The sequence below is a fragment of the Agelaius tricolor genome, unplaced genomic scaffold (genome assembly GCF_023055355.1).
Source record: "Agelaius tricolor isolate 1412-34295 unplaced genomic scaffold, bAgeTri1.0.p SCAF_32, whole genome shotgun sequence".
NCBI classification, from domain to species: domain Eukaryota; kingdom Metazoa; phylum Chordata; class Aves; order Passeriformes; family Icteridae; genus Agelaius; species Agelaius tricolor.
Window position 1 is genome coordinate 6265392 of NW_027269292.1, and position 12732 is coordinate 6278123.

The following is a 12732-nucleotide window of genomic DNA, read 5'->3' on the forward strand; positions in this document are numbered from 1 at the left end:
GGGGCTGGCTTGGGTGGGACAGTCAGAAGAGATTCTCCCCTGGGAGGGAGGGCAGGCCCTGGCACGGGGTGCCCAGAGCAGCTGGGGCTGCCCCTGGATCCCTGGCAGTGCCCAAGGCCAGGCTGGGCAGGGCTTGGGGCACCCTGGGACAGTGGGGGTGTCCCTGCCCATGGGATGGGCTTTAAGGTCCCTTCCCACCCAAGCCATTCCATGGTTCTGCAATCTTTAGTCCCCCAGCACTCTCCAGCTGTGGAAGCCCATGGAGAGTTTGCCCAGCTGTTCCCACTGAAGCCCCCAGCCCCAGCCAGGTCCCCCAGACCTGAGCTGGGTTCTGCTCAGCTCTGCCAATGGAAGAAAACCTCAGCTGGCCCAGCTCCAAAATAAAGCCTCTCCTTCCCTGAATTTTACAGTAATTAAACCAAAATATGAAACCCCTGGAACATTCAAGTGTTTTACATCACCTGAGGCAGTATTTTTGTTTAAGTAAGAAAAACAATTTTTGTTTGCATTCACTGGTAAAATTCAGCCCCTGAGTGGGCAGTGCTTGCACACACCAGGGAGGAGCAGTGCCCACGTCCAGAGCTCCCTTCCACATCCAGCAAGCTCCAGCAGCACGAAGGAGAGGTCTCAGGACACAGTTAGCAAGGATTTAATTGTCACTGATTTGCATCAGACACTGGCCAGCTCCTGCCTGAGCTCCCACAGAGCCCCGAGCTCCCATGGTCCCACGGCACCGCTCACAGCACAGCCAGAATGGGAGCAGGAATGGCCGGGGCAGGATCTGAGCCTCCCAGCCTGCTGTGCTGGCAGCTCACAGCCTGTCTGCTGTGTTTTGGGGTTTGGTTTTCATCACAAAGCCTCGTTAGAAGCCACCCAAGGCAGGTGGTGCTGGCCAAAGCAAAGCCCCTACATGCGCAGCACAACCCCAGGAGCGACGCTTCCCTTAGGGGACTCGGGGCTAAGGCAAAGGAGAACAAACCACTGTTGTTCCCTGAAGCATCCCCAGATCCAGCCCTTGTCAATGGGAATGCTTCCTGTTTTCCAAGGCTGTTGGAAGAGCCGTTGCCTTGGGAAGCAGGGGCAGAGCAGCTGGCCCAGCCGTGCAGGGTGAGATGCAAGTCCCAGTGCCTGAGCTCTGGGGCTCAGGTCAGCACAGCACAGCCAGGCCCACGCTTGTGAGAGACAGCACAGAACCCCCCATCAGCACTCCCTAGGGATGTGACAGCAGAATGATCACTGCTCCTGCTGGCACAGCAGCGTGGACACCAATGCTGGTACTGATCCACCTCTCCCCTGGCCAGGGAGCAACTCCTGAGAACACATTTCAGTCAGGAAAAGCAGATCTGCTTCCCCTTGACGTCCCTTTTAACAGTAGGAGCAACATCTCATTTTACAAAGAGCCTTCCAAACACAGAACTGAAATAGTTTCATGCATCTAGAGCAGAGAGAGGGAAATCTTCCACCTTTTCCTTTCCTTCTTGCCCTCGTTTGGCATCTCCAGCCTGTCATTTGTTGTACCCCTGTCTCTCCAGGGAAGGGCTGAGCTTGCTGCCCCCACTGCCAAGAGAATCCTCTGTCCCAAACCCAGCCCTTACCACTCACTGGCACGTGCACTTTGAACAAACCAGAGTTCAAGTCAGTAACTATTGTCTCGAGAGAAACAGTGATTTCCAAGCAGAGATCTCTGAGGCATTAAGATGGCAGTGCACAATGCTGGCATCTCTTACTGCAGCTCCAGCTCCACAGCCCTGGGCTGAGGATCTGGGGTTATTCCCTGGAAAGGCCCAGTAAGAGAGTTCCCATTGCAATGGCTCATGGTCTGGATGTTTGAGAGGCCAGAAAGGGTCACCCAGAGCTTTCTGTGCCCAGCCAGGGGACGCACAGGGTGAGAAGATGTCCTGGGGTGGCCTGGCCCAGGCAGGGAGCAGCTGCTGCCCCAGGGTGGCCCCTCCAGGGACATCTTGTCACCCCCAGGATGAGATGGGATGAGGATGGAGGTTTAGGCACCCAGCCTGGGCTGGGGTGAGGAGTGGCAGGGGTCTGCATGCTGACTCACATGTACTAGTTCACCTGGGTTGGAGAGCCGTTGTGGCTTCAGTCTGCAGGCCAGTCCCACTTGCATTATCTAAATCAGTTTGCAAAGGGATAATTTAATGAAGGATACTTAAGGTTTATCCCAGGGACTGATCTAGACCTCATTTATACCCTAAACCAAGCCCGGGCCCTCCCACATTTATTCATTTTACCTGGTCAGAGTTCAGAGCAGAGTTTATCACCGTGAAGCATTAAAAGCTCCTCCTGCAAAAGGCAGAGCCCTCCAACGGACCCATCCAGGTCAGTCTGCCTAAGCCTTGCCTAAGCATGAGAAAATCCACATCCAAACAGCTGGCAGGCACAGGTGAGCAGGGCCAGGCACTTACCTTGTAGGCAATGCTGTTGAGAACCTTCATGGCCAGGTCAGACACGTCGGGGTAGGGGTCAGCAGCCAGGTGAAGCAGCACTCTCCAAATTTGGGTATAAACACTGTTGAAACTCACACCTAGAAAAACAAAAACCACAACAAACCCCAAAGCCCTGCAGCACATGACAATCCATCAACTCCAATTCTTTGATCTGATGTGAGAAAATTCATTAGAACTCCGAACAACCTGATGGCATCTCAGGGAACATCAAGAGAGGAGCTCAAAAACATCCCACACGGGCATTTTGCCTCCCTTTTGCCTGGCTGTGAACTCTGCAAGGGCTTGTGAAATCAAAGTGGGAGGAAGCAAAATAAATTAAAGACTCCCTAAATCATCTCCAGTCAAACTCCTGCTTTTCCAGACTCCTGAAGCAAATCACCTGGAAAGGCCAAGTGGATAATGTCTGAAATACTGAATGGGGCAAACCCACAGTTACTGCCCTATACTGTTGTGGTTATTTTTATTAAATTGTCCAGGGGTTTGCACACTCTACAAGTTTACTAAATGTTTAAAGCAAATCTTTAGGAGTTGAGCCCTCAGGAAGCAGCGAGTCCAGCTCAGTCCTTCCTATTGACATTTGTATCAATTCCTCCAATTTGTTATTTAATGAGCACATCAGCTGTTCGGTATTTCGGCAGAAGGGACTGACAGATTCAAAGTACAAATCAAATTAATAAGCATTTGCAACAACTGACAAAATCCTGTGAACATTTTATTTTGCTGCTTTTGGGGGAGAATTTGTTGTTCTGCCTCCGAGCCCTGCCGGTGCCTGATCGTGCAACGCCCCGGCTGGGAGTGCAGCCATTTGGACAATGTTAAAGTGGTTGCACTAACAACAAAAAAGAGCTAAAATAGAGATTTCAGATGAGTCACAATCAGTGCTAAATGACAGATCAAGCTGTTACTGCTTTTCCTCCTGTGCTTCTGGAGGCATCTAAATATAAAGTGGGGAGGAAAGGGCCCCTTGGTCACCAGGCAGCTCCTCACCTGGCAGAGCTACACCTGGTCCCCAGAGCAGCACAGCAGGCTGGGGCAGAGCAGGTCTGAGCTCCGGGAGGCTGCAGGCTGCCCTTGGGCTGAAAGGGGAACCTTCCTCTGCCCCAAGTGCCCAGAGTGGGACAGATCACTGCCAAGGGCCAAGGCAGCCCCCCTGACCCAGCTCCTCCCTCTCACCCCCCTGCAGAGGGTCTCTGTCCCACCTGGCATCCAAAGGACGTTCCAAGTGATGTCTGCTGAAATTTGCACCTGTGAATCTCACAAGGGAGCACCTGGACCGTGCTGTTTGTGTGCTGGAGGTGTCCCATGCAGAGCCTGCAGTGATCCCAACCTTCCCAGGGCAGGCCAGGGACAAACCAGAGAATCCCACAGAGCTTGGGCTGGGGGGACCCTAAAGCCTGTTTCACACCTTCCACCATCCCAGGTTATCCCAGCCTGGCCTTGGACACTGCCAGGGATCCAGGGGCACCCACAGCTTCTCTGGGCACCCTCACAGGGAAGGATTTCTCCCCAGTGTGCCAGGTAACCCTTCCCTCTGGCCGTGGGAAGCCATTCCCCCTTGTCCTGGCACTCCAGGCCCCTGTGTAAATCCCCTGCCCAGTTCTCCTGGAGCCCCTTCAGGCACTGGCAAGGCTGTAAAACCTCTAACAATGTAAATTGTCATAAGGCTGTAAATTGTAAAGGCCATAAATGTATATTTAGGTAATATTGTATAATATTTATATAATATAATAAAATTGCAAAGGCTGTAAATATATAACAATGTTAAATCCTGGAAGCTTCTATTACCAAGGAAAGAAAAACTGGAGGGGGAAGGATAAAGAACAAGAAGGGAGAGAGGCAAAGTGCTACAAGGTGTGGGAGGAAAAAAGGCTCAGCTCGTGAAGCAGCAGCCAGGTAATGTCTGAGGTGTGCCCAGAGCTGTGCCCAGAGCTCTGCGCCTCCCACACTCCAGCCTGTTACATAAGGGCCAGTGGGAAATCTGGATGCCTTCAATTCTTTAAAGCCCTTGAAAGAGAGTAAAAGGAAAGGGAGAGGAGGAAGAGTGAGGGGGGTACCCAGCTGATTTCCCAGGGGCTCTGGTAACCACCTCAATCACAGAGCAAGAAACCCATCGGCATTTTTTATACATCTAAGTGTCAGGGAAAAACCAAACTTTAAGCAGAACTGTGCCAGTGCAATTCCCCCTTCACCTGGCAGCCTTTGAGGAGAACACAGGGAATTTCTCCAAAGGCACCTGGGGCTCGGGGCTGCTGCTTCCAGAGCTGCTCTTTCAGCTGCCACCGCCCCACTGTCAGAGCAGGAGTGACACTTCTGACACTGCTCCCTGCCAGATCCTGGGCTCCAGTCCCTGGGAAAGGGAGCAGCAGAGGTGGCAGGAGGAACAGCAGCTCCATTTCACCTTCAGGGCTCCAGTGCCCAAACTGTCCCTGAGATGCAAACCAGGAGCTGAGCAGGGTGGGCACTGATGGAAGCAGAGAGCTCTGTAATTATCACTGACTCCCAGCCAGTTCAGTGCCCCTTGCAGGGTGGACTCGTGTTTACAGAACCATCCCTCCCTGCTAAGAATGGCAAAAATGGATTGCCTGAGTTGGATTTTCCCTGCACACATGGGGGTCAGCTCACCTGTGAGCCCTGAGGACAGGCTGGGCTCCAGCAGCTCCAGGGAGAGCACAGTGCATGCAAACCCCACTGCTGGTGGCTTTATTTATTCCCTTTGGTTTGCCAGCCTGGGACAGGGTTTCTTTCCAACCCCCTGTAAAAATCACTGCAGTGTTTTGAAGCCCCAGAGATGGGGCAGCTCCACCTCCCACCAGCACAGCAGCAAAGCCAGACCAAGGCTGCTCCCCTGGCCCCAGGCCAGCTCCTGGGGAGGGACAGGAATGGAACCCTCACAGAGCACACAGGCAGTGCTGTGCAGGGAAATGCAGCTGAAATAGCCCAGGCTGAACTGTCCTGAGGATCTGGGCAGCTGCTTCCCCTCAGTGCCAACCACAGCAGCTCAGTGGGCCTGCCATGAACCCTCCTCCTGCCAGGAGGGACCCTGGGTGAAGGGGACACCCCAAATCCCCACAGCAGCTCAGTGTGCCTGCCATGAACCCTCCTCCTGCCAGGAGTGACCCTGGGTGAAGGGGACACCCCAAATCCCCACAGCAGCTCAATGTGCCTGCCATGAACCCTCCTCCTGCCAGGAGGGACCCCGGGTGAAGGGGACACCCCAGATGCCCCCAGCTGCCCAAGCTCTGCTCCCTGCAGGCGCAGCCCAGCCCCTGAGCCCCTGAGCTCACCCTGAGCCCTGGGCAGAGCTGCAGCTCCCCGTGCTCCACAGGAGCAGCTCAGCAGAAGGAATTCCTCAGGGCAGGCGCCCCTGGCAGCACAGCAGGGACACAGCCCCCTCTGAGCAGCCCCTGCAGCAAGTTCCCACTCCCAAAGCCCACCCAGATCCCTGGGCTTTGCTGCTGTGCCTGTTCCCAGCTGCACACACTGCTGGCTGACCAGCTCCTCCTCATTATCTCGGTGCATTAGCCCAGAGTAGGAGGCTCCCCTGCCCCAACTCTCTCTGTTTCCTGCACCTCAGTGTCCACCTCCACCCCTGCTCTCCTCATCCTCATCCTCACCGCAGCAACCTCCGCCCTCACTGGCACTCTGAGGCACATCCTGGCAAGTGGCAAACAGCTCTCCACCCCCAGCCTCTCCTGCTGGAGGAGACAACAATTCCCCAGCATTTCATGGCTCCGAGATTTATTTTCCTCCTTCTTTGATCACTCCTTAAGATAATCTTTCCAGCCAAGCTCTCTGTGGGACAAAGGCTTTCATGGTGCAGTTTGGATATGAATAATCAGCCTCGAGGTATGCAAACCCCCATCTTAATTCCATCCCTTTTCCTATCTTAAAACTGAACATTTCCAGGACACCAAGATTAATGAGTGGCTGCATGGAAAAGCAGCAAGGCTCAGCTTCCCTTCCAAAATGATGTCTTTGTTGACTAACCACAAACTGCCTCTTGCCAGCTGGAAAAGTGGGCCAGAAATAAATGTCTCTCCTGGTGCTGGCCTGTCTGGCCAAGGAGCAGCTGCCAGAGAACACAGAGCTCGGCTCAGAGCGTGTGTGGTGGCAATTGGGGAGCCATAATGGGCACATTTGGCCCACAGCTAGCTAAGGAACTGCTTGTAAAATGGGACAAGGAGGAATGGAGAGGTTCTCCTCAAGTTTTTGGGAAGAAGTCCATTGTGTGGTGCCTCAGTGCCAGTGTAGAGACTGATCCAGAACAACCACTCCCGTGCCAAGTTCCTAAAGCTGCCAGAGAGCAGCAAAGAGCTGAGCTTCAGCAGGTTGTGGCTGCCCTGGATCCCTGGAAGGGCCCAGGGCCAGCTTGGACAGGGCTTGGAACATGGTGGAAGGTGTCCCTGCCCATGGCAGGGGTGGCACTGGATGGGCTTTAGGGTCCCTCCCAACCTAAACCATTCTGGAATTCTGTGATCAGCGAATCAGCTTAGGACAGGAATGCAGAGCACAGAACACAAACTGGGGCTGAGAATTCCTCCCTTCCCTCTTGCAGACCAGATTTCTGCTCCACTTGGAGTCTCCCCACGTGCCCCAAGCACCTTTTCCATTGCTGTGGCCGTCTCAGATGCCTTGCTGCAGAGCCAGAGCCCCATCTCCTGTCTCAGAAGACAAGAGCAGAGCATGCACTCCTCCAGGCACAGGGCTCTGCTCCCCTGCACCGCAGCCCAAGGCCCCAGGAGCAGGGTCAGCCTGGGCTGCAGAGCTCTGGGGGTGCCTGGGGCTGCTGGCACCTCTCCTGGGGAGCAGGAGACAGGGCTGGAGGATGGTGAGGCTTCAGAAGGAGTGAGAAAAGCCTGGCTTGCAGCGGGCAAACGGGAAGGTAATGGGATTCTGTGCGAGTCATGAATTTTAAACACTTCTCTAAGCTCCAGCTGGGTCTGAGCTCTTTGATGGATCAGGAATGAAGGAGGCCTTGGAGAGCTGCTCTCTCTTTCCAAAGTTCCCCTCACCACCTCCAGCTCCTCTCCAGAGCCTTTTCCAGCTGTGCTGCACAGCTCTGGTGAGACACACACCAGCCATCAAGCACACACCAGTGGAAATGGGAAAACTCCAGTCCTAGCTCAGGATGGAGAGAAATTTCCTAACATCCCTGCCATGCTTCAGAAGATCCAATGTCATTACTGATAATCAAAAGCAAATTAACTGATCAAGTTCCTAATGAACTCATGATTTTAAACTGCCACAGGGGCTCAGTAATTACAATCCCTGAATCTTTCAGCTGGGGAGAGCCAAATCACCATTAATTCTCCTAAAAAACAGAGCAGAGAAAATGTTTCTTTGGTCAAGGCAAAGGTGATTTCTCCCTGAGTTACTCTCTTTGCACTGATTTGTGAAAATATGGGCCCATTTACTGATTACAGAGGAAACACAGAGACTTCCCCCAGCATTTCCCCATGCATGCTGCTTTCCCTGGAAGGAGGCCATTCCAGAAGCCAGGTCCTTCTGCATGGTGCCTGTGATGCCGTGCCAGAATGGCTCAGACTGTTTGAAAAGCTACAGGTACTTTACAGCCAAGCTGTTGTGGCCCCCACATTCTTTGTGCCTGAATTCCTGACAGGATTTCAGTGCAGCTTAGACCTGGAGCCAAGAGCTCCCACTGCCACCCCTCTGCTGGGGTGACCCAGGCACACAGGGCAGGGAGGGGAATGTGCTGGAGCCCCAGGGCAGGGCAGGGGGGCTGTGCTCACCGATGAGGGAGTTGAGGGAGGAGTAGGAGCTGACTCTTCTCATCTTGTCGATGGTCTCGAAGGACAGGATGTACTCCTCGTTCTCAGGGCTGCCCAGCGTGCTGCTGGCACTGCTGCTCGTGCTCAGGTTCCCAGGGGAAAAGGCCACAGAGCTCCCAGCTGCCAGGACACAACAGCAGATGCTGCAACCAGGACTGGCAAGAGAACCATCTTCACCCAGACAAAACAGCCCTTTTCTAAATCCTGCCACGCTCAGGGAAGGAAACCCCTTACCCAGGGGGCCAAGCCACAATTCCCCTTTTTCATACTGAAGGATTAAACGCAGAATGGGAAAAACATTGAGTTAAAAATCCACTTATGCTTGGAAGCTGGAAGGCACATTTTTTAGTCCCCAAACACTCAGAAAAATCAATGCTAATGACCAGAAAATTGCAACTAATTATGAGGGGGCTCCTCACCCAAGCCCTGGGAGCTGGACAATTTGGGATAAAGCGCCAGCTGCAGCCTGGGCTGTGCACAGGGGAAGGGGAGGCACAGGGGGCACAGAGGAGGTGCCCTGGCTGGCACAGGGGGCACAGAGGAGGTGCCCTGGCTGGCACAAGGGGCACAGAGGAGGTGCCCTGGCTGGCACAGGGGGCAGGGGAGGCACATGGGGCAGAGGAGGTGCCCTGGCTGGCACAGGGGGCACAGGGCAGGTGCCCTGGCTGGCACAGGGGGCACAGAGGAGGTGCCCTGGCTGGCACAAGGGGCACAGAGGAGGTGCCCTGGCTGGCACAAGGGGCACAGAGGAGGTGCCCTGGCTGGCACAGGGGGCAGGGGAGGCACATGGGGCAGAGGAGGTGCCCTGGCTGGCACAGGGGGCACAGGGCAGGTGCCCTGGCTGGCACAGAGGAGGTGCCCTGGCTGGCCCAGGGGAGGTGCCTTACTCTCCTCGTTGAGGCTGAGGTTCTGCAGGCTCTTGTTGAGGCTCCTGGCGCTGGTGACGGCGCGGATGTTGCCGTAGGAGCTGACGGAGCGCAGCCGCGGCGTGCAGGGCCCGTCCCGCACCGGGGTCAGGCTCCCGCCCTCTGCAAGGCAAGAGCAGCAGTGATGCTGAGCGTGCCCCCAGAGCCCCCAGTGCCATGGCTAAGTGACACCCAGACCCTGGGGAAATGGCCTCTGTACGTGGCCACTGCCCCTGGCTGGGGTAAGCAACCTGGAAATTTCCAACTTTCCTGGTGAGACACACACCAGCCATCAAGCACACACCAGTGGAAATGGGAAAACTCCAGTCCTAGCTCAAGATGGAGAGAAATTTCCTAACACTCCAAGACTGAAATTCCAGCAACCAGGACCCTGCAAGGCCATGGCTGGCACCAAACCCAGCCCCAAACCTGGGTCAGTGCCCAGCAAATGGGCACTGAGCTCCCTGCCCTATGGGAGGTGTCCCTGCCTAGGACAGCAGGGCCTGGAACCAGAGGAGCTTTAGGGTCCCTTCCAGCCCAAAGCAGGCTGGGGTTCTGTGGCTGATTCTGACCAGTCTGTCAGACTGATGCAAATGAGTCATTAAAACATCCCTGACTGAGCAGAGTTGGGCATTCTCTGTCAGGCTCAAAGGGGACACGCTATGGCCGTGGATCCAGCCTGGATCCCATCTCTGCTGTCCAGGAGGGCAGTCTGGGACATCCAACAAGGCCAGGTGAGCCCAGCCTTGCCAGTGCCTCCCAGGGGCCCTGCTGACTCCTCTCTGCCACTGCCCAGCCCCTGTGTCAGGACAGCCTGAGGCAGCCTTGGCCAGCTCCTCTCTGCTCCTGCTCATCAAACCCCCCCTGGATTTGCTCATCACAAGGAGCCATGAAAATTCTGGTTTCTTCACCAAATTTCAGGCCTGATTTAAATCATATTAAAGTCCCATGGGCTCAGAGGAGCTGCTCTGTTTCCCTGCAGTGGCTGCACTGTGGTGGGGGGCCAGTGCTTCCAGGGTGTCCCACTTCAGGATTCTTTTGGGTCAGGAAAAGCCCTGTAGAAAGCCCTGTAAACATGCAGTGTTTATCTCCTGCAGCAAATGGGGAGGAGCTCATTTTCCAATATGATTCAGTTATTCACAGGACAGGGAGACCAAACCACTCTGTGCAGAGACAGCACACAGTCTGGTCTCCAAGATCCTCCTGTTATCCTTCAAGATTTCCACTGCAGTTTACATCTAAAGGAAAGGTGAGGTCAGAGACAACTTCACCAGGACATTTCACTCTTCACATAAAGCCTCAGACACAACAAAAGGGATGAGGCCACAGGCTCAGAGCACAGAGTTCTTCCCCTCGTTGTCTGGCCCTCCCAGCAGCAGGGCTGGCTCATGGTGTGCTGGAGCTCTCAGCAGGTCACTGTGACACTGGACGTTCACGTGTGGCTCCAGAGGGGACACAGAAAATGAGTCTGTGCTGCCTTGGCCAGCATCTCTGAATGGGCAGGAGGCTCCTGGTGAGCTGCAGCCAAGGCTGGGGTGGGGACTCAGTGCAGGATGGACTCCTCCAGTGCAACATCTCACAGGGCTGAACAGACACCAGATGTCCCCTCCTTGTCACCCACCACGTCACAGCAGGGCTCTTTAATAAACCCCCACCCACAAGAAGCTCCCTGTGTTGGGAGAACTCCTTAAATCATTCCCAAGTACTTTCAGTCCCTGCATCTCCTGGGCAGCCAAAGCCAAGCCCCACCTGGAGCAGCTGGAGAAGGGAGAGGGTAATTCTTCTCCTCCTCTATGAACTGCAAGGCCACGGTGCAGAAATTGCTCTCGTACTGAACCACCAGGTGACTCAGGGCCACCACCAGCTCCTGGGGAAAGAGCACAAGGAACATCCATGGGTACACAGAGCAACAAGGGACTGAGGGCAAACACTGACCAGCACTGTTGGTGTTACTGGGGGGCCATCCAGGGTGGAAATTCTCCCTTAATTCAGGGGGTGAGCTGCAGAAAGGCAGAGGACTGTGTCTCACACCTGATTCCTCACAGCCTTTCCTGGCCAGGCTCCCTCCCTTTGGAGCAGCCTGCCCTAAGGGAGCTGTCCCTGCCTAGGACAGCAGGGCTTGGAGCGAGAGGAGCTTTAGGGTCCCTTCCAGCCCAAAGCATCCTGGGGTCTGTGGCTGGTTCTGACAGTCTGACAGGCAGCTCTGACCTGGCCCAGCCCCGGGGTGTGTGTGGCTCCCTCAGAGCCAGGGCTGTGCCAGGGCTGGGGGCTCTCAGCCCCTGGGGCACGGATGGACCCTCCTGGCACTGCCCAGCCCCTCCACGAGGCACCTCCTGCCTGGCCCCTGGGAACAGCAGACAGGAGACAGAGCTGCCTTTGGCTGCTGTCTGTGCTCAGGGACTGATCTCCCAAGGAGAGATTTATGAATCTCCCAGAGCATTCCGTGTGACACGCAGCTCTCTCCTGAATTAAACTGATTAAATGCTGGAACGAGACAACAGAAATGAATCTTTGCAATGCTGCTGACAACTGCCAGGGTGTTGATGTTCCAGTAAAGTAAACACAAACATTAGGACACTTCAGAACAGCCCTCAAAAACAATCCAGAATGTCAAAAACCATTTAATGTACTATTGATGTATGATGGTGCCTCAGAAACTGTAGCTCTCCCAAAGCTGGGGAGGGTGGCAGCAGCTCTCTGGCCACAGAGAGCAGGCACAGACTTTCCCAGAAAAATCCTGGGAAGCTGGGTAGAAGCTGTGAGAAACTTAGAGGAAAAGCACTCAAACATTTATTATCTCTCTTTCTGCAACCATTGTTTATAGATATGGTTCTCTAGAGTGTGTTATTGATAGCCACCAATAGCGTGTGAAAAATTTTCACTTTGAGACCAACCAGGTCTTAGTTCCACCACTGTTTTTATAAGAACTGTGGATTTCTAACAATAAAGTGTCTTTCATGCCTTCTGGATCATGGAGTCAATAATTATTACCAGGCTGGGGGCTGCTACCACAGGAGAGCCACTGGAGCAGCCTGAGAGGCTCTAAAGGCAGGGAGGGCTTTTCCCTGGCCAGAGCTCCCTCATTCCCTGCACGGGCCGTGGCTCAGGGAGCAGGGGCAGCCCCAGAGCAGAACCCAGCACAGCTCCCAGCTGAAGGAGAGGTGTAAAAGTGGCCTCACCTTGCGGACCATGGGGCTGCCATCGTTGATGAGCTGGGCCAGCATCATGGCCACGTTGTGGTCGATGGTGGTCGAGTGGTCCGTGCGCTCCGCAGAGTTCCCCACGAAGGTGCCCAGGGCAAAAACTGCAGCACAGCGAACCTGGGGGCACAAAGAACAGCCCTGCCTGTCCCCTCTGGGTCTCAGCCATCCCCACACACAGCAGCACTGCAAACCTGAGCTGCTGGCTCAGTGCTGCAAACCTGAGCTGCTGGCTCAGTGCTGCAAACCTGAGTGCCACAGACACATTTCATGAACAATCTTTTCTTTAAGATTTTTTTCTCTTGAGAAGCTGAGAAGCCTCAAGAATAAAATGTAAACAGTGATTGTCTGCTGCTGTGGAATGCAGCAGGTGGAT

General features: G+C 54.6%; 1 protein-coding gene across 2 annotated transcripts in view; it reads right to left on the reverse strand.

The window, feature by feature from the left end:
• The window catches only part of RPTOR (regulatory associated protein of MTOR complex 1), a 108928-nt gene that overhangs the window by 34693 nt on the left and 61503 nt on the right, over positions 1–12732 (reverse strand). The window contains exons 17-22 of one of the 2 annotated variants that reach the window (XM_071451538.1): positions 12336–12476; positions 10906–11023; positions 9139–9279; positions 8213–8371; positions 2421–2539; positions 2057–2125 (exon numbers count right to left, since the gene is read on the reverse strand). In XM_071451538.1, the coding sequence (XP_071307639.1) occupies positions 2057–2125; positions 2421–2539; positions 8213–8371; positions 9139–9279; positions 10906–11023; positions 12336–12476 (747 nt within the window). The remainder of the gene's footprint in view (positions 1–2056; positions 2126–2420; positions 2540–8212; positions 8372–9138; positions 9280–10905; positions 11024–12335; positions 12477–12732) is intronic. The other variant, XM_071451539.1, reaches the window with a different exon arrangement.